The sequence below is a fragment of the Rhinatrema bivittatum genome, chromosome 6 (assembly GCF_901001135.1).
Source record: "Rhinatrema bivittatum chromosome 6, aRhiBiv1.1, whole genome shotgun sequence".
Taxonomy (NCBI): domain Eukaryota; kingdom Metazoa; phylum Chordata; class Amphibia; order Gymnophiona; family Rhinatrematidae; genus Rhinatrema; species Rhinatrema bivittatum.
The window spans coordinates 62,414,925-62,435,943 of record NC_042620.1 but is presented as its reverse complement, the minus strand read 5'-3'; the positions used below and the strand labels follow the sequence as shown (position 1 = coordinate 62,435,943).

General features: G+C 43.6%; 1 protein-coding gene across 3 annotated transcripts in view; it reads right to left on the bottom strand.

The window, feature by feature from the left end:
* The window catches only part of KYNU (kynureninase), a 227,840-nt gene that overhangs the window by 63,339 nt on the left and 143,482 nt on the right, over nucleotides 1-21,019 (bottom strand). For all 3 annotated transcript variants that reach the window (XM_029605405.1, XM_029605408.1, XM_029605407.1), the window contains exons 10-11: nucleotides 6,052-6,150; nucleotides 3,056-3,129 (exon numbers count right to left, since the gene is read on the bottom strand). In XM_029605405.1, the coding sequence (XP_029461265.1) occupies nucleotides 3,056-3,129; nucleotides 6,052-6,150 (173 nt within the window). The remainder of the gene's footprint in view (nucleotides 1-3,055; nucleotides 3,130-6,051; nucleotides 6,151-21,019) is intronic.

The window sequence follows — 21,019 nt, the reverse complement described above, 5'->3', positions numbered from 1 at the left end:
TCTCCTTTTTCTATCCCAGTCCAGTTCTCCCATCCTGTTACATTGTTGATTATACTGGGGTGATTTATTCCCAGAAAAATAACATTTGATAAAAGAAAAAAATGAAAGTTTCTTCTTCTACCATACCACTTTTCTGGCTCTTATTTTGTTCAACCCCTCTACAATCCCAACCTAGTTCTCCTATCCTGTTTTTTTGTTAATTATACTTTGATGCATTGTCCCTAGAAAAATAATTGAAAAAATGAAAAAAAATACAAGTTTTTCCTCCTACTTCACATCTTTTTTGGTTTTACGTCTTGTTGTCAAGGCCATCTAGGTCTTCATACTGTTTGTGATTTACTATACTCTATGCTTTGGAGGCTATGACATTTTTTGTGTTATTTGCGATGGATTTCATGCTATGCCTTGTGGATTTAGACACATTTGTGCTATATGTGATGGTCCACATTCTAAGCTTTGCAGTTTCTGCACTTTTGTGATGTCTGCAATGGACTGTATAAATGCATTAGTGGTTTAGATACATTTGTGCTGTTTATGATAGACTACAATCTAAGCTTTATAGGATTTAGACACCTTTGTGCTGTTTTAGATTCTTTTTACTCCATGCCTTGGGTGTTTTGACAACTGTGCCCTTTGCAATTTGCCACATTTCAGGCCTTGGGGTTATTGATCACCTTGTACTATTTATGATTCACTCTACTCTACACATTGGGGGTTCTGATGACTTTGTAAGGTTTGTGCTTTCCTGCACTGTATACCTTGGGGGTTTTGATGACCTTGTGATGTTTTTGATTCCCCACACTCCAGGCCTTCAGTGTTTTGACAACTTTATGAAGTTTTTTATTTCCTGCATTGTATAACTTGGAGGTTTTGATGACTTTGTGCTGTTTATAAACCACCATATAGAATGCCTTGAATTTCATTACTTGTTGGCATGTATTAGCTCCATAATCACCTCAGTTACACAAGTAACAAATGGAGCCATAACTGATTTAATGAGCTATTTGTAGTTTCACTGTGCTGACCATGGGTGTATAACATGTCATGCCTCAGTATATATTAGTCCACTGGTAGGATCAACCACATTCCTCCTACTGAGACAGACATCCCCCACTCTGGCTGTCTTTGAGGTTCTTTTCAAATATCCTCCCCTTATGGTACTTGCTAACTCTTTTTCTTGCCCTTGCCATCCATTACTTTGCATGCTCACTGCACCACTTTTTAAGTTTTTGATACCATTCTTCTTCCTACCTCAGCCATCAAAGTACACATTTGGGGGATTTTGGCTACTCTTCTTTATGCCCTATTCTGTTCTTACTATTTCTGGTTTTAATTACCAGTACTAAATTGTTGTTACCACACAAACCAGTCTTGTTATCTTAGAATGTTTCCTCTGCTGCTCCAGCTGTCTTCTTGATGCTTTCAAATCTTCTTCCTCTATGGTACATGCTGACTCTTGGTCTTGCCCCAGCTATTTGATGCTTTTCAAAGATCTTACCCACTCAGTTATCTTTAATGTTTTCATGCCCTTTTTTTGACATTTTCTTTAAAATCCCCTGTCTTACAGTTCTTGCAATTATTGGTCTCATCTGATATTTAACCTTCAATAGATTATACACAGCAAAAAGCAATGACTGTAGAAGTACAGCATGCAGAACCTGGACTGCACTCCTCTATGATTACTGCTTCTGAGGTAATGGAATATATATTTGTACAAAGAATCATGTCCTGGATTGTCTAAATTAGAGGATATTAAACAGCCAGTCATTAAAGAACATTTGGTGTTTCTAGTCAGTAGCATCTTAGCCTCCAGTGAAGACCAACTCCAAGCCCATATAGCTACCCCCTTCACCTAATAATATGGAAATGACATAAAATCTCCTCCAGGGATTTCTTCTACCTTCTCACTTACTAGGGCTTTCTACCAATTACGTTGGTGCCCTTCACTCCTCATGTGGAGCCTTGTGGTACTGTTGACATTTTGGGTGGCTGCTTTGTGCTTCTCATGATGCTTTTGGTTCTTTGTGTTACTCTTTTGATTTCTTTGATCCTCTATCACTCCATTTGGGGGTTTTCTACCTCTCTTGATGCACAATTCCCCCTTTATTGTGCCTTGAGCTGTTCATGTCACACTTGATACCATTTTGGTCCTTCTCATACAGCCTTGGGTGAGTTTATGTTATTGTTGCTGGAGCTTTTTCCCCACTTTTGCAGCCTTGGAGTGATCTGGCAACTCTTGCTGATGTTTTGTTCCTCTGATGGTGTCTTGGAGAACTCCTGCCACTGCTGGTACCATTTTTCACCACTGTGTGCCCTTGAGCTCTTCCAGAGATGTACAAAGGGGAGAGCCAAATGGGCAATTATCCAAGGTACCAACCAATAGAGTGCTGAAACCTCAATATGGGGGTGTGCACTGAAATCTCACTGTAGGGGAGTGATATTACTAGACTGCCCTAGCCACCAACATGTCTTAGTCCATTTCTGGACTCTTCATGCCACTTTTGGTGCCATATTGACATCATTTTGATATGTTGGCAAGCCTTCATCCTTCTGATGATGTCTATCTACCAGTTTCATTAGAAATTATTATAAAATCCCAATGTGGAAACCCATAATAGGTTCAAATTGACTATAATGGTCAATGAATGAACAAATAAAACAAATAAAATTGTTTGTTTAATTTGAAATGAACCTAATGAATGACTGTGGTCTATGAAACAAACAAATGAACAGAAACAATTTTTTTGACTTTGTACATCCCTAGATAGAAACAAAATTGGTGAGAAGAAACTGTACGTCAGATAAATGTAATTTTATAAACTACCATGTTTACTTATAATATTATATATAATAAACACTAGTTTGCTTTATCTATTATTTCATGAATAAAGGTTATTTTCAATGATTCAATCACTTCCCTAAATTTCACTTTTTTTTTTAAATATAAATGATCCCAGTTACTTTTCAAAATTTGAAAATTGTTTTGAAGCAAAATTTTATGTATAGAGACAGAAAAATTAATCTGAAACTGTTGCACTTAAGTATTGCTACTTACATTGGCTTTATTTCATGGGTATGTTTTTCATGAATGAAGGCACCAGCGAGACCACCTGCTCCAGAGTTCAGATACTACAAACAGAAGAAGTTATTTAGTAATGTTGTTGAATGCCACATAAATCAAATAGGCACATAAATTACATCCATTTTCATAGTGAAAAAATGTAATATTTTCGCTTTAAAATTAATGCCACCAAAACTATCTGAATGCAATTACTACTGCAAATTATGTGTGCAAAATGTTTTTCAGAAAAATTTATGCTATACTTTTGGAAATGCAAAAGAACAGGAACACTGTTTGTCACTGCAGGCAAACTTTTGCATTTATAGCTGCCCTGTGTACACATATATATACCCACATATTGGGCAGACAGTTTAGGAATAGGCCATTTCTGCCTGTAAGACAGTGTTTTTTCCATGGAAATACCTTTGAAAATTACTCTCTATGGGCTGAATTTTCAAAGCCATTAACATTTATAAAACTATGCTTTATTCAATTAAGTGGTTGTTAGAAGATAGCTTGTGGCTCAGTGCATCTAAAAGTATTTGCATAGCCTGGTTGCACTTGTACTTTTATGCATAATGGACAGAGGCATTCAGGGAGTTGAGACATGGCAGAGTTGGAACTTATGCACATATTTTTTTAAATTTTAAAACATATCTACATAGATGAATTCACACTAGTTATGCCCTCCAAACAGCATTTGTAATTTTATGTGAGTTAATCTGTATGCATACCAGGATAATTAGCCATTAATTTTCAAAGCAAACTTATGCTCATAAGTTCGCTTTGAAAATTTGGGGTAAAGTTTGTGCATAAAAGATATGTGCAGGCTTTACCTGATCACACACAGTTATAAAATCACCTTTCCTAAGTGCAAGAGTACTGATTTCATCTTGCCATCCTGGACTCTGGGAGAAAAATGACTATAACTGTAAAGGCTAAGATTACAAAGAGGCAACTGCCAGGAAATATAGATTGTCATGCTATAATTTACTGCCACCACAAGGTGGTTATTGTGTATGCAAATGCATACAGATTCACTAACAAAGTAGATATATGAAGGTTTATAAAATACCATACTAAAGTAAAACTTTCTGTCAACACAGATTAAGAAAGCTTGTAGATAGGAGCCATATTAAAAAAAAAAGATCTGATGGATATATACTTTAAAGAAGGGGAACAAACAACCAATTGATTGTGCCAATGACTTTATGTGACCTCTGGCCAATGATATTCTCACCTCTTGTCTCAGATTCCCATTTGGTCAGAGTAATAAATACCATATCTAATTTAGTCTATAAATTTGTTGGACCAAAGTCTATGCTGTGCAATTTCCTTTTAGGGTACCATAAGCACATTTCCAATCTTCTACAAAGGATTTTATGCCATGAACTGTCAGCCATTCAGATTATTAGGTTACTGACCCTCATTCTTTTGTTATTAAAAGAACACTTCATCTAATCAGAAAGCAGCCTTTTCAAGTTGAAAAACCATTTCAGCTCAAGAAATCAGTTTTATTTTACTTTAATAAATCAAATTGTACTGTAGTTCAATTAGAGGGCAACTTTAAAACTGTGCACTGAAGTGTAAAGTCTGCAGGGATTGTATACCCGCAGACCTAATGCCAATTTTCAATGAGGAAAAATTTCTCTTTGAAAACTGAGTTGGAAAAAGTGCGGACCCGCCTCTACTAGGCATTTTCCAGTGTATATGTGTAACTATTCAAATGCATGTAGATGCTAAGCTCTTCCCATCTTTGCCACCAGGAAAACCTCCCTCTCTCTCTGTGCATAAAAGTTTGCATGCACTGTTCCTACGAGTGTACCGTACTTTTATGTGCAGAGAGTATTGGCAATTTTTAAAGACCTAATTTCTTTACTAAAACCCTGTTTCTACCTGTAGAGTTGTCTTTGAAAACTGCCCTCTTTGTGGGTAATTATTCAAACAGCCCACTTAACAAAGCTGCAGAAACATGCATAAGTTATACCAATTTTCCAAGTGAACTTATGTGCATAAAGCCACTTTGAAAATTATCTCTCACCAAATCTACCCCATGAAAGTTCCACCTGCTCCTTGGTGCACACAAAGTTTCTTAAAAACCTGTGCACAAATCAGAAAATTTTAGAAGGAATGCAAAAAGGCCCACTGAAATCCCAACCTCCAGGATTGCCTCTGCTCAGTCTGGGTAAACTTATGTGTGAACATGACGTATGTGCATATATTTACCCGTATAATGGACAGGTCATTTTGTAAACGGCACATTAAGTCTCTTTGAATATAACCCATTCAAAGCATAAGAAATAAACTTATTCAGAATGTTCTTTAATTGGAGAAAGTGTAAATACTGTTTATATTTTTGCATAAAGGGATGGTGAACAATTGTTTTTTGTATCCATATATTTCAATGTTTTTTTATATATATATATTTTCTCCCATTCAGTGGAAGATATCATATTATTGCTAGAAAAATGTTGAGCTTTAGTCTCATGCTTTACAAATAAACATCTCAGCTTCATCTTGGCATTTGTATCTTTTTCATACTGAGCATTTAAAATGTAGTGGGATTACTCCATTATTGTGCCCCCAGTGCCCAATTCGGTCAACAGTAGCAAAGAAGCAGAAGATGTGTGTGTATGGGCGAGTACACAGGCAGTTTGTGGACAAGCCTACTGAAATAACGGGGACTATTGGCAGATATAGTATATTCCTTGCTGAAAGGCTTCCCAGTGCAGAATAGCAGCAGTGCTTGTATCGATCCTGGAAAAAATGGCAAGCTTTGGACCAGCAAAATAGATGCACATGAGCTTTCAAGGCCACACAGCTTCCTTTTCAGATGTCAACAGATTTTAACATGCCTACAAATGTTTCAAGCATCATTTCTATTCCCCTTTCAAACAGATTTGAGTAAAGTTAATTTGGAACAATGTGAAAATTAGAGATTATACATATTTAGTATTAACATTCAATACATAATGAATGGAATAAAATACCTTATAGAACACCAACAGGCAAAATCCCACTCCCCAATCATGTAAGTAGAGTTCTACATTACCAATAGCATGGGCAAGATCAAAACCAACAAAGCAACCCTAAAGAAGGAAAAATAATTAGGTTTATTTTTAGAATAAACATGATCATAATCATAATACTATTTATTCCCTAAGGAGTTAATTTTCAAAAAATGCTCAGTGTTTTAAGAGTCTAAATTTAGGAATGGGACAATAATTTTTAAACAGCCTCGTGGGCGTATATGTAAGCATGTATGGCAGCTCGCATGAATGGACATGGTCATTTTCTATTGCACGCATATATGCACAAATGATATAAAATTGGATCTATGTGCATACATGCATGCAGAACATTGAATGGACTCGCCCTTGGGGGGGATTTTATTAGATATGTGTGCCAACACAATAACCAGTTTCCCAGTCCATTCCCAGTTCACCCAGGTATACAGTCCCAGTTGTTTTTTACATTTGTTCCATTCCTTTGTCTTTAGTTAACTTAGCGATCTAAAATATATATTTCCATATAGTTTCTACTGTCTGTTAAAATCACAGAATTAATGCTTTTCATTAGCTAATGTGTTTATTGTATGCAAATGACTAGTGATTTCTTGTATTAAATGCTGCAATCATATTTACCTTAGATTTGAGTGCCTATAGTCAAAAGGCACTCATATCTTTACTAACTATTGCACTGATTAAATCATAGTCAATTATTAAAAATTAATTAATTAACCAAGATTGAAGACAGCTGTGGGGTTTAATATCCTTTTCAGTGGAAATAGGCCCACCAGACACCATGCTGAGGGCAATTTTTGGTATGACAATTCCACCCCTCAGAGCATTTAAATGTTGCTTTCTAATTTTACTGGCAGAAAATTTAGCTGAGGCATAATGAGCTGTTCTATAGGGGTGTGCATTCGGATTGACCGCATTAGTAAAACGCTACTCATATTTTTTTTTAACTTAAAAAATTGATTCGACATAAACGATCGCATTTCCCACATATCCAACATAGATATGTTGGATATGTGGGAAATCGCGATTGTTGAGCCAAAATAAAAATATAAACCCCCTCACCCTCCTTAATCCCCCCCCCCCGACTTACCACAACTCCCTGGCCTCCTGACCCCCCCAAGCTGGCCAAAAGTTCTTTTGGGCCGAACGAGCCGTCCGGCGCGAACTCGCCGGGAATCACGTGACGCCGGCGTCACTCGACGTGCCGCCGACGTCACGTGCTTCTCGCCAAGGATTGCAGAAATGACGTCCTCACTCCTCGCTCGATCACCAGGGAGTTGTGGTAAGTCTGGGGGGGGGGATTAAGGAGGGTGAGGGGGTTTAAAATTTTTTTTTGCACATATGTACATATACCCAACTCATTGGATTTTTTTTATGTCCATATTGGCCGCAAGTGGGACCCCCTTTCGGACATAAGAAATATGAACATAAAATTTTGCTCTGCACATCCCTGCTGTTCTAGAAGTGGAGATAGGTCAGGGAAAATAAAATATGTATGTGTATCCCAAAAGTGTCTCTAACTCTGTCTTCAGAGACTCATAAGTATGAGGTTACTAGAGAGATAGTTGTTAGTGGTCAGACAGTTCCTGCTAGGAGATATCTTGTATTGAGGGAGTAGGTTTATATGTAGTCCAGCCCAGTATATTCCCTGTTCTATCCTTCTAGTTTTCTTCCAGGGAAGGTGGCTGGGGATGAAAGGTAGAGTACCCAGGCCTTCAGGAGAGTGAATAGAGCTTGGACTCTAGGAGGTTTCTGAGCAAAAGGATCAAGAGGTGAAACAGTGAAAGGGACTACATCCTACACTCTTTTCTTCCAGTGAAGAGTGTCTTGTCTTTTTTAAGAGGTGAATTTGTGGTCTGCAGAAGTCACAAGTTACCAGGCATGTGAATTTCCCCTTGGAGTCTCTGCAATAAGAAATGGCAGCAGAGGCTACTAGCATTTGTATTTCAGAGGATTCTCTAAATCAAGAAACTTCTAACAGAAGAGATGTCATTTGCAAGCAGGAGAAGAAGAAAGTTCCTGCTTGGAAATGAATATCTGCTAACTCTACTCAAGTACCAAAACAGGGAAAGTCCCAGTGATGGGAGCATTTTACTACTATACATCATTTCTTCTCAGTTTCTCTTATTGTTTTGTTTTCCATAATAAATGACAGCCAGAGATTGGCATTTCCTATTATTAATAGTCTGGGGGTCGAGGGTGCTCATTTCCATTGAAAAGGATATTAAACCCTATTTTGCACTGCTCAGAAGATCTTCTGATCTACATGTACCATGTCCTAACTTCTAGAACTCTACTTAAAAGAAGTGCAAACTACAGGAGCTGGAAAAAGGAGATCAAAAGGAAACAATATTTGTTGCTATAGGAGCAGGGCTGAAAGGATACAAAAGCTAAGCCTGCTTCATGTTTTAAATTAAAAAATGTTACAGAATAAAAGCAGAGATTCTGCCAAGCTTGACCCCTATGTGTTAGCACTTTTCAACTTGCTTGAAAAGTTCTGATGCAGTAATTCAGTCCTTAAAAATGCACAATGACTTTTGTTAAAGTGGGTAGATCAGGTTCCAAATTTGTGGGAAAGCCAGTTGTCTCTATGGAATTTGTCCTATTGAAATTCACCTGACCATGATCAGTGAAAAGTTGTCAAACTCCATATATAAATATTGTTTTGATTACATAGTAACATAGTATTGATGGCAGAAAAAGACCCATGGAGTCGGCCCAGCAAGTTTCTTATGGTAGAAACTGCTGTTCCATGCAGGTTACTCCTAAGCCTTTCATTAAGGGAAGTAATATTAGCAATCAGAATAAAGCACAATCAAACCCATAGCTTATACTGTGTAGACATACTGATTTATTAGTTTTATTTGTTTCATTATCTGTTTCATCTTACTCTATATGTTCAGTTGTTATCTGCTGAGATTTGTAGATCAGCGAGCTAGAAATTTTTAAAATAAAAATAAAAAAATAACAGAATTAGTGCTATCAACATTTTTACAGGGCGAGCAGCCTTCTTGTTAATTCAGATAATGCTACTTGAACGTGCTATGCTTTTGCACATCGCTATTGAAGCAGTCCTTCACATTTTCCCTACTGTTTGCATAAGTATCCCGGACCATAAAAGTCAGGGCCCTGACTTTTCTCCCCGCTGTCGAAGCAGAGAGCGATGTTGCAGTTGAATCAAAATCATGAAAGCTAAAGGGTCGATTTTAAGATGCACGCATGGACGGTTCCTGGCACGTGAACATAGAAACATAGAAATGATGGCAGAAGAAGACCAAACGGCCCATCCAGTCTGCCCAGCAAGCTTCACACATTTTTTTTCTCATACTTATCTGTTTCTCTTAGCTCTTTGGTTCTATTTCCCTTCCACCCCCCACCATTAATGTAGAGAGCAGTGATGGAGCTGCATCCAAGTGAAATATCAAGCTTGATTAGTTAGGAGTAGTAACCGCCACAATAAGCAAGCTACACCCATGCTTATTTGTTTTACCCAGACTATGTTATTCAGCCCTTATTGGTTGTTTTTCTTCTCCCCTGCCGTTGAAGCAGAGAGCTGTGCTGGTTATGCGTGAAGTATCAGTTTTTCTTCTCCCCTGCCGTTGAAGCAGAGAGCTATGCTGGATATGCGTGAAGTATCAGTTTTTCTTCTCCCCTGCCGTTGAAGCAGAGAGCTATGCTGGATATGCGTGAAGTATTAGTTTTTCTTCTCCCCTGCCGTTGAAGCAGAGAGCTATGCTGGAAATGCATTGAAAGTGAAGTATCAGGCTTATTTGGTTTGGGGTAGTAACCGCCGTAACAAGCCAGCTACTCCCCGCTTTGTGAGTGCAAATCCTTTTTTCCACATTTCCTCTTGCTGTTGAAGCTTAGAGCGATGTTGGAGTCACAGTAACCATGTGTATGTTTATTGAATAATGGTATTATCTCCAGGCAGTAGCCCTCATTCTGGCGAGCCACCCACTCTTCATTGACGGCCTCTTGACTTTATGGATCCACAGTGTTTATCCCACGCCCCTTTGAAGTCCTTCACAGTTCTGGTCTTCACTACTTCCTCCGGAAGGGCATTCCAGGCATCTACCACACTCTCCGTGAAGAAATACTTCCTGACATTGGTTCTGAACCTTCCTCCCTGGAGCTTCAAATCGTGACCCCTGGTTCTGCTGATTTTTTTCCTACGGAAAAGGTTTGTCGTTGTCTTTGGATCATTAAAACCTTGACATGCAGATTTTATAACATGCACTCACCGCTGCTTGCAAGTTATTAAATCAGATGTCTGCACACACATGAGCTCCAGATTTTAATATCCGCGCTTGCATGTGTGAGCAGCCCGTGACTCACTTGCATGGGGGGGGGGGTGAATGCTCAAATTATGCACAGTGATGCAATCGGCCTTTTTTACAGTTCCCTCCCAGTCTGCTCCAATTAAGGAGATCAAAGGAGGGAACTGGGAGGGACCTTCCCTAATCCCATACCTAACCTTCCTCCCCTTTCCCCTTTCCACCCTGACCCCTAACCCCTGCCCACCTACCCTATTTTTTTTGCACTGTAAATTACCTGCTCTCATGAGCAGAAGTAAGTTACATGAGCCAGCCTGCTGCCGGCATGCACGCCACTAGGACAGCATTGAATGGTGCAGTCCCTGCCTACCCCGCCCCCCTCAGACCCCGCCCCTTTAGAGTCTGGCACTTCAGCATGTAACGGGAGTTTAAAGCATGTCCGGGCTCTTCTGAAAATGTGTGCAGCGCGAGCAAGGCCCAGCCACACATGTAACTCCAGTTTTTTACATGTGTGGCCCTTTTAAAATCAGGCTTTAATTGTTTAAGTGTAGTAATCCCCATGCCTTCTGTTAGGGGTAGTAGCTGCAGCTCCATGCAGGTTACCTCCATGTACCCTTTTCTTCATTTCCACCTCTAGCCTTTACGGATCCACAGTGTTTATCCCATGCATTTTTTAATTTGTTTACTGTTTCATCTTTACCACCTCTTCTGGAAGGGCGTACCAGGCATCCACCACACTCTCTGTGAAGAAATATTTTCTGATATTGATTATGAGCCATCCCCATTGGAGTTTCATTTCATGACCCTTAGTTCTTCTGCTTGCTTTCCAAAGGAAAAGGCTCAGGGAAACGTTATCATTAAAACTTTTCAGTTATCTGAAAGGTTTTGTTTTTTGTTTTCTTTTAATTATGAATGCCTGCAGAACAAGGCTGAAACTCACAGGTATTCTTTTCAAACTGTGCTAGCATTTGACTAAAGGTGGAGCTTGATTGCTCATGTACCACTATGTGCAAAATTCCCAGATCTTCTCCATAGACTTTGATGCCATCACTCTTAAATGCCATTATAAATTATGAAAATCATAGACATTCTTATGTATCAATGACTTTGTAGAGTGAGATGTACACAGCCTGACTTCCATTCTGTGAAGAGGCCTAATAGGTCTATCCTCTGGTCACTCTTTGGTAAAACTAGCTGCCAAAATGGATATGCATTAGTTTCAAATGAATTACACATACAAACTGAACAAGGCCATTTAGGGGTTGTTTCAAAAGGAATAAACTGAAAATAGCTTTGCATAAAAATACACCTCCAAAATGGCCCAGTCTCACCAGTCCCCTAGAACCCCCACCACTATATCCTGGCACTTCCCCAGGGCCTCAATAGGCCACTGCGATCCTTCTCCTGCACCCCACTGAAACCTGGGGGTCTCCACTCTTCCTGGCTAGGCTGAGTTCAACAGGGGCCTCTACGAGTCCCTCCCACCCCTAAGATATCTGCTGGGGCTGGGAACTTCTCTGGCCCCTACATTCTCCTACATGAGGATCCTGCAGCAAGAAAGAGACAGGAGTGATGCCCACTCACTCCTGCTCTCTGTTGCAATGCTGCTTGTGGCTAGACCCACAAGCAGCCTCGTACCTCGCAGCGGCCCGGAGGTCGCCGCAGCCGCTGCTGACTGCCTCACTCTCTGTGGCCTGGAGCCGCCACCATCATCCATCCTGTGTGGCCTGGAGGCCGCCATCGCTGCCATCTTCGCAGTCTGGAGGCCGCTGGTGCTCCTTCCATGAGACCTGGAGCTGCTACCGCCAATCCTTCCATGCAGCCTGGAGGCTGCCACCGATGTCCTCTTCTATGGCCCAGAGGCCGCCGCGAAGCTCCTCTTCCTGTGGCAGGGACTGCCATTGCCTTGCTCCTCTTCTCGCAGCAGGGTCTGCCGTTGCTTGCTCCTTTCTCGCAGCAGGGAGCCGCTGACACTGTCCCTGGACTTGCCTCCTCCAAGGCACGCAGCTGCGCCTCTCTTCATTATTTAAAGGGACCACAGCTCCACCTGATGACGTTTTCAAGTCATCTCCTCTTCAGCCCTATAAAAAGGGCCTTCCATCAGTCTGTCTTCGCCTTCGCAAGGAGATAGCTTGCTCCTGGATTCTTTGCTGTCCCAGTTCTTCGTTCCAGGAGGCTCCGAGGTCCATCTCTGCTTCTTCAAGGCACTCTGTTCTTTGTGGGAATTCCCTTGTCTTCATCTGTGGTTCCTGATTCTTCATCTCCATCTTTGTTTGTACTTTCTGGTCTCTCGTCAGATCCCGTGTCCTTGTCCATCCTTCAGATGTCTCTGATCTTCTTTTCTCTAGATGTTCAGATGTCCTGGTACCCAGTGGTCCCAGTGTCCTGATGTTCCTGATGTCCTATGTTCCAGTCCTAATCCTGATGTCCATCTCGCCTGCAGCACAAGCCTCTGGATGACCCTTGCTTTTAATGTTCCTGAATCTGAGTTCTGAATTCCAAGTTCCAAGTCTTGAATTCTGAGTCTTGTATCCTGTTCCCGGTCTTCGGAGTACCTCGTGTCTGCTTTGTCCATGACCTGTATCCTGAGTCCTCATCTGACTATCCTGTATCTCCATACACATCTGAGCATCCTGTATCTCCATCCATGTCTGAGCATCCTGTATCCTTGTCCAAGTTCTTGTCCTACGTCTCGTCCAAGTCTCCAAGTATCTTCTTCTCGTCCAAGTCTCCAAGTATCCTTGTCTCGTCCAAGTCTCCAAGTATCCTCGTCTCATCCAAGTCTCCAAGTACCTATGTCTTGTTCCAGTTCCAGTACCATCGCCTGTCCTCAACCCCTGTACGTCCTGTCAAATCTGCTATTCCCAGGCGGCAGGTCCAAAAGGACTATCGAGTGGCCAGAGGGCTACCCCAGAGACCAGCATTGCATTGCTGGGTTTCTCCTGGTGCGTTCAGGTTCGGCAGAGGTCAGTGCTCTTGGTCTTCAGCCTGTCCATCCATGCTTGGACACATCTTGCCTGCCTCTGCACTTCCTCGGAGCTCCCCTGCAGTTGCGCCATGGTATAAGGGCACACCAACCTCCCTGGAATTGGGACCTCTCCCTAGCGCTCCTTCAACACTCTGCTGGCATCTCTTTAAAAATTGCACTGGCTGGCTCTGAAACTGATGACATTTGATGACACTTTAGTACCAATCAGGGCTGATTGGCACCATTTTTGAAAGCATTGCAGGAGGACAGACGTGATTAGCATTGCTCCTGCCCATTTCTTACTCTATGACCCCCTTGGAGTAGTATGTGGAGTCTGGGATCAGAAGATATCATGGAGACCTGGCAGGTTTTGGTTCAGCCTATCTGGTAAAGCCAGGCCTTTCAGGTTTCTTATGGGGCTATTGTTATGTTCCGCGGCCGCAGATGGCTGCGACCTCTGCTGCTCTCCTCTTTTTTTTACTGCTTTGGCTCTGTTGGGTGAACTCGCGGCCTCTGCCAGCTACCACTGGCCTTCTGGCCCCCATTCCCGGGCCCAACCTGAGCAGTATGGACACTGCTGACCACCATCTTACCCTTGGGGTTCCCTATGCGCGTGCACTCCCCGACCTGCTTTAACCACATCATGGTGGGAACCTCGGGGGCATCCCCATCACATGACATCACTCATCTTCGATATGTAAGCTTGCTGGCCCAGACAGCCGATGACTTGGCAATGAGTTCATCTTGCTGAATCTACCTACTCTCACTTCAAAGTTTGTTCCAGTTCCTGCTTCCGTGGTGTGAGACTATCGGGTACCCGCTCCTCGGGGGCCCTTCTTCGTCTCTTGGCTATCCGCTCCTCGGAGGGCCTTTCACCCGGACTCCTGCCTGCCTCGCTTCCCAAGGCATGGCGGCGGCCATAGACGAAAAAGATTGGACGGCAGGAGGTCCTTCCGGACCCCCGCTGGACTTTTGGCAAGTCTCGTGGGGGTCAGGAGCCCCCCACAAGCTGGCCAAAAGTTCCTGGAGGTCCAGCGGGGGTCAGGGAGCGATTTCCCGCCGCGAATCGTTTTCGTACGGAAAATGGCGCCGGCAGGAGATCGACTGCAGGAGGTCGTTCAGCGAGGGTTCCGGCGCCTCGCTGAACGACCTCCTGCAGTCGATCTCCTGCCGGCGCCATTTTCCGTACGGAAAATGGCGCCGGCCATACGCGTATGGCCGGCGCCATTTTCTGTACGAAAACGATTTGCGGCGGGAAATCGCTCCTGACCCCCGCTGGACCTCCAGGAACTTTTGGCCAGCTTGTGGGGGGCCTCCTGACCCCCACGAGACTTGCCAAAAGTCCAGCGGGGGTCCGGAAGGACCTCCTGCCGTCCAATCTTTTTCGTCTATGGCCGCCGCCATTTTCTACGGAACTACTCCTTGTCTTCAGTCGCTGTGAGTAACCATGCTGTGGACCTTTGCTGTGACATCTACGTTGGAATCCTCTCCAGTGTACCCCGCTCTGCAGACCATTGCTGTTATATCATTAGAGGAGCCCTCTCCAGGTCTATCCCGCTCTGCGGACATGTGCCGTGATATCGCTGGAGCAACCCTCACCGGTGTACCCTGCTCTGTGGACCACTACCGTGATCTCTCACCGAGGAACCCTCTTGTGTACCATCTCTACGGACCCCGTGTAACTTCAGTCACTGTAACTATCGCCTGGCACCCCCGCTCCTTGGGTAGTGCAGCATCTATTGCCTGACTCCAGTCATCCGAGCTGAGTCTGACATCAGTATCTGTGCTGCCACTCCATGGCCCGCCTCCTGGGGTCACCCTGTCCTTTTCCTTCTCTACCTCTGCTGTATACCATCCCGCAGCCGAGACTCTGCCTCCTGACAGTGAGGCTCAGTGGGGCTCCTCCCCTGGGCGGTATCATCTCTCAGCTTGGACAAAGGGCCCACATACTTACAAATCCTATCAGATTGCCAAGTCCATGGACCCAACACAGATCTCGGCCCTCCAGGCCATCCCTGGTCTGACCCAGCAAATTTCAGATCAGCAGAAAGTTTTGGAGAGTTTGGCTAATGCCATAAATATTTTAAATAACGGGCTGGACACTGCCATCACATCTGCCAAGCTGAGCCCAGCTCCACAGATGCCTCTGTTTCGGCCACCTGTGCCCCTGCCGGCACCTCCTCGTTTTTCAGGTGACCCCTTGTCCTATAGGGGCTTCTTCTATCAGTGCAACATGCACTTTTCCTTACAACCTGCATACTTCCCTGACGTAGCTACCAAGGTAGCATACATGCTATCCCCTTCTGAAGGACGGGCATTGGCCTGGTCGTCACCCCGTGGGAGTGAACGCACCCAATCCACTACGATCTGCCGGGCTTCCTTGCCCTCTTCCACTCCGTCTTTGATGAACCCGCTCATAAGGCTGTTGCCGGTTCCACACTACTGCACCTGCACTATGGTTCCAGATCCCTTACTGACTATGTCATCGAATTTAGGACCCTTGCATCTTAGTTGCACTGGGATTTGGGCTGCTTGCGTGTGATCTTCCTCGAAGGGCCGAGTCTGCACATTAAAGATGAGCTAGCACGCGAGATCTTCCTGACACCCTGGATGCTCTCATGGACCTCGCAGGCTGCATTGACCGCTATCTTCGTGAACGCTCGCATGAGACCAGAGGACCCAAGAGGGTAGCTACTGGCACTCTCCGCATCCACCCAGCACCTTCTACAATGACCGCTGCTCCGCAAGATAGCGATGAAGAGCAACCAATGCAGATGGGTCACAGCCACCTAGCCTCGAAGGAGAAACGTCACTGCATACATTCAGGGCTATGAATGTACTGTGGTCAACCCAGACACTCGGTACCTGCCTGCCCACTCTGTCTGCGAAACTCCCAGGCCTAGGTTCTACTGGAGGACTTCTCCTAGGCCTGACATCACCCTCTCCTCCATTAATGTTACCTGTTTCCATCAACTCAGGTACTCTGGAATTTCACACCTTAGCCTTAGTGGATTCCATGGCTGGCAGTAATTTTATCCTCTGATAGCAGGTGGAGCATCTCCGGATCCCCACAGTCCGCACACCCACGCCATTATTGCTCTCTTCTATCCACGGTGAGCTGTTACCTGGCGAAGTTACTTGCTCCACAGTTCCCATCCGACTTCGTACCAGATCCATGCACACGGAGACCATTTCTTTTCTGGTATAAGACAAGTGTTGCGTTTGTGCATGCTCTTCGCCCTTGCTCCACCCTCTCTACCTGTGTGGTGACTCCCTCCAGGTCTGAGGGACAGCTGCTGCCGCGGCGTCTCCCTGCCGCGTCTCTCCGGAATCCCCGGGTTGGCCTGACGCTGTGGATCCGCCATGTTCCTGATGACGTAAGGGCGTGCGCGCTCCAGAGTTTGTACTGGCAAGGGCGCGAACCTCCGGGGCGTCCCCCCATAGTGACATCATCCGCTTCCAACTTAAAACGACTTTGCTTGCAACTACGAATCGAGTTAGCAAGGATTCGAATCATACTCTTCTTGGTTACAATTCATCCAAGTTACTCTGCTTTCTTGTACTTACCAGGGGTGCCCGCTCCTCGGGGGCTCCACTCTCTCTTCTTGATTTCAGATTGCTATGATGGGATCCGGTACTCGCTCCTTAAGGGCCTATGTCGCTGGATGCTCAGAAGACTCCTTACTGCCTGGAAGCGATCACAGACGTGAACACTGTGAGTTCTATTACAGATAGGAACCGGTATTCGCTCCACGAGGGCCTATGTTCCTAATCTCTGAAGGCTCTCTTCTGTCTAAGACATTATCGCAGGTATGGAGATTGTGAGTTCTTATTCCAGACTGCATATAGGAACCACTACTCGCCTACGACTCCTGTTCCTGAAAATATTGAAGACTCTCTGTTGCATAGAAGCCATTTAAGATATATACAAGCGTGAGTGTATCATCTTCTACTGGTTATGTATCCAGCATACTCACTACCTATAGTCTCTCTCTACAGCTCAGCAACCCAGAAATCACAATTCCAGTATCTGAGGGACTTCAGCCCTGCCGGGCACATCTGCTCACTACTACCACCTCTGGTAGTTCTACTTCCTGTCTAATAAAGAACTATCTGTGTTGTCTCCATACTCCAGCCTAGCCGGTGATCCATCTCAGGATATCCTCCTGGGGGCGATGTCATTGGCCATCGGCCCAAGGATTCACCAATTTCCATTAAGTGTTTATTCCTTACACTACTAGAGTGGTATCATATAGACTTCCATTCTGTGGGAGCCAACCAACAACAGATCATTAACTCCCCTTTGGAGTATTACAAATTGTTAGCTCCTCCCCTTAGGGGAGCAGCATTGAACACAAGGCCATCCATCTGGTGGTTCTTGGGCTACTGTGGTTGAAACTTCACACTCTGCAATTCGACTGGGACACCTTGCAACTTTCCCAATGGGGCAACTCCTGTCATAAGGATTGCTTGGAAGTCGTGTCACCCATGATGTCTCTCCCGGGTCTCCCGCTGCAGTACTCCGCTTACGCCGATGTATTTTCGAAGAAGAGAGCGGACACTTTACCACCTCATCGCTCATTTGATTGTGCGATAAATTTACTTCCGAATTCAGAGCCCCCTCGTGGAAGGGTGCACCCACTTTCGCTAACAGAGATTAAGGCTATGTCAGAATACATACAAGAGAATTTGGCAAAAGGCTTCATTCGACCTTCCAAGTCTCCCACTGGAGCGGGATTCTTTTTCGTGGGGAAAAAGGACAGTTCCCTCCAGCCACGTATAGATTACCACGGCTTAAACAAAATTACCCAGAAGGACCAATACCCCATTGCCACTAATCTCTGAACTGTTTGACAAGTTCCAAGGAGCCAAAATATTCTCCAAATTGTACCTGAGAGGGGCCTACAATTTGGTCTGGATACGCCAGGGCAACAAATGGAAAACTGCTTTTAACACCCATGATGGTCATTTTGAATAACTAGTAATGCTCTTCGGCCTTTGTAACACTCCAGTGGTGTTCCAGAATATGATGAATGAGGTATTCAGAGACATGCTCTATCAGTGCATCATAGACTATCTGGATGACATCCTTGTATTCTCACGAGACCTCCAGAATCATTGCCGAGATGTCTGCAAAGTTCTTCAGCGCCTATGGGACAATCGCTTGTACGCCATGCTGGAGAAATGTTCCCTCGAACAAGAGACTGTTCCTTTTCTCGGTTACGTGGTCTCGAGTTGGGGCTTCTATATGGATCCCCAAAAGACCAAGAGCATCCAGGATTGGCCCCAACCAATGGGTCTCAAAGCACTTCGTAGATTCCTGGGATTTACTAATTACTACTGGTCATTCATTCTACATTATTCCACACTGACCACCCCTCTCATAGCCATGACCTGGAAGGGTGACAACCCTTCGCAGTGGTCACCCTAGGCAATATTGGCCTTTCAGAAACTAAAGGATGCATTCCTTAGAGAAACATGCTTATGCCACCCGGATCCCCAAAAACCTTTCATCGTCGAAGTTGACGTATCCAATGTCAGAGTTGGTGCAGTTCTGAGCCAGCATTCTGCCAATCACACCTTACTTCCCTGCTCATTCTTCTCTCGCCACTTCTCACCTGCGGAGTGCAATTATGGAATTGGGGACAAATAATTTTACAGTACTTATGATTATTGGTCTCTTCTGGTATTTAGTTTTTGATAGATACAGCAAAAGGCAACGGTTGCAGAAGTGCAGCATCCAGAACCTTACTGTGCTCCTCCATGATTACTGATTCTGAGGTAAAACAGGCAGTATTTGCAAAAACTAATTCCAAAAATAAGCATGTCCTAGATTTCATAAATTACAGGATATTAGAGCAGCTAATGGCTAAAGAACATTTGATGCCTCTAGTCAGTAGTATCTTAGCCTCCAGTGAAGATCAACTCCAAGCCTGAACAGTCAGGTCTTTTATCTAATCATGCCATAAAAAATATCAGGTCTCCTCCAGGGATTTCCTTGGCGACTCCCTGACTAGGGAATTCTACAAATTTGGATGGTGCCCCTTGCTACTCATTTAGAGCCTTGGGATGTTCTTGCCACTCTGGGTGGCTCCTTTGCAGCTTCCATTATGCTTTGAGATTTTAATGCCACTCTTTTAGCTGCTTTGACTCACTATCACTGTTTTCTTCCCACTTCATGATGTCTTGTGTTGTTCATGCCACACTTGGTGCAACTTTGCACCTCTCATACAACCTTGAGCAGGTTCATGCAACTGTTATTGGTGCTCTTTTTCCCACTTTTGAGCCTTGGGGAATTATGGAAACTTCTGCTGCTACTTTGTTTTTCTGATGGTTTCTTGGAGAACTGACACTGACCATGTGGAACCATTTTCCCCAATGCATGTTCTTGTGCTCTTCATGCCAATTTTGGTCCTATGCTGGCATAGTCTTTGTGCATTGGCATACCTCCCTACTTCTGATGATGTCTACCCACCAGTTTCATAAGATATGATTAGGAAATCCCAATTTGGGAGCCCAAAACAGACTGAATTACTTCCCTCATTGTCTATAAATGGTAATGGAATGAACTAATAAAATGAATAAATTATTTTGTTTTGTTGTTTAAAGCAAAAAGATCAAATATCAGTGACCTACAAAACAAATGAATGAACCCAATCAAATTTTAGGACTCTGCACATGCTTATTGACTGGAGAGTTAGATCAGGGGAGAGCACTAGGTCTAGTGTAGTTGGACTTCAGTAAGGTCTTTGGCGCAGTTTTAAACTGGCAATTTATATATAACTTGAACACCCTTGGTATGGGCCTTAAAATGAGAGACTAGGTTAGAAAGTGGATAAGTGGGAGTCAACAAAGGATAGAGGTAAACAGATTTCATTCTGAGGAGATCTAATGGTAAACATGCAGTTTCCTGCAAAAAAACAAAAACAGTGCTATAGTATTGGGGGTTACATTCTTCTAATCTTGAACAAGAGTTGGATAAGGAGTGATCATATCTGATTATCTTAAGAATGAGAAACAGTTGAATAAAGTGATGGCAAAAGTCAGAAACATGAATGGGGTGCATAGGGTGCAATAGGGTGCAATAGGGTGCATAGGGTGCAATGGGGTGCATACCGCCTTTCAACCCTTCCGTAATTCTACGTAGCTAAGAGTTCCTTGTATATAAACCACCTATACATAGCTTCCTCTTTTCAATTTTAATTTCTTCTTTTACTTCCTTTGAACTATGCCTCTCTCCCTTCTACACCTCACCCCTACCCCTCCCTCCCTCTCCCCTCGCCCTGCCACCAGCCTTCCTTCCCCTCCTCTCCCTCCCCTTCTCTCCCTTGACTCTCTGCTCCCTTGGTTCATTGCTTTATAGTTTTTTTTATAGATTTTATAGTTTTTTTGTTCCTTTTATACCTTGTTGTGTTAGTATTATTATATTGTTTTAATGTTATTTTGTTTTACTGTATCTCCCACCTGAGTTCATTGTAAACCGGCATGATGTGCTTCACGAATGTCGGTAAATAAAAGTTAATAAATAAATAAATAAATAAATAAATAAATAGGGAGAGGAATGGGCAGCAAAAAAAATAAGGTGATATTGCTGCTGTATATTTCCCTTGTGAAACCTCAAATGGAGTACAGGGTATAATTCTGAACATCACACCTTCAACAGGGTATAAACTGGATGGAGGCAAGCCAGAGG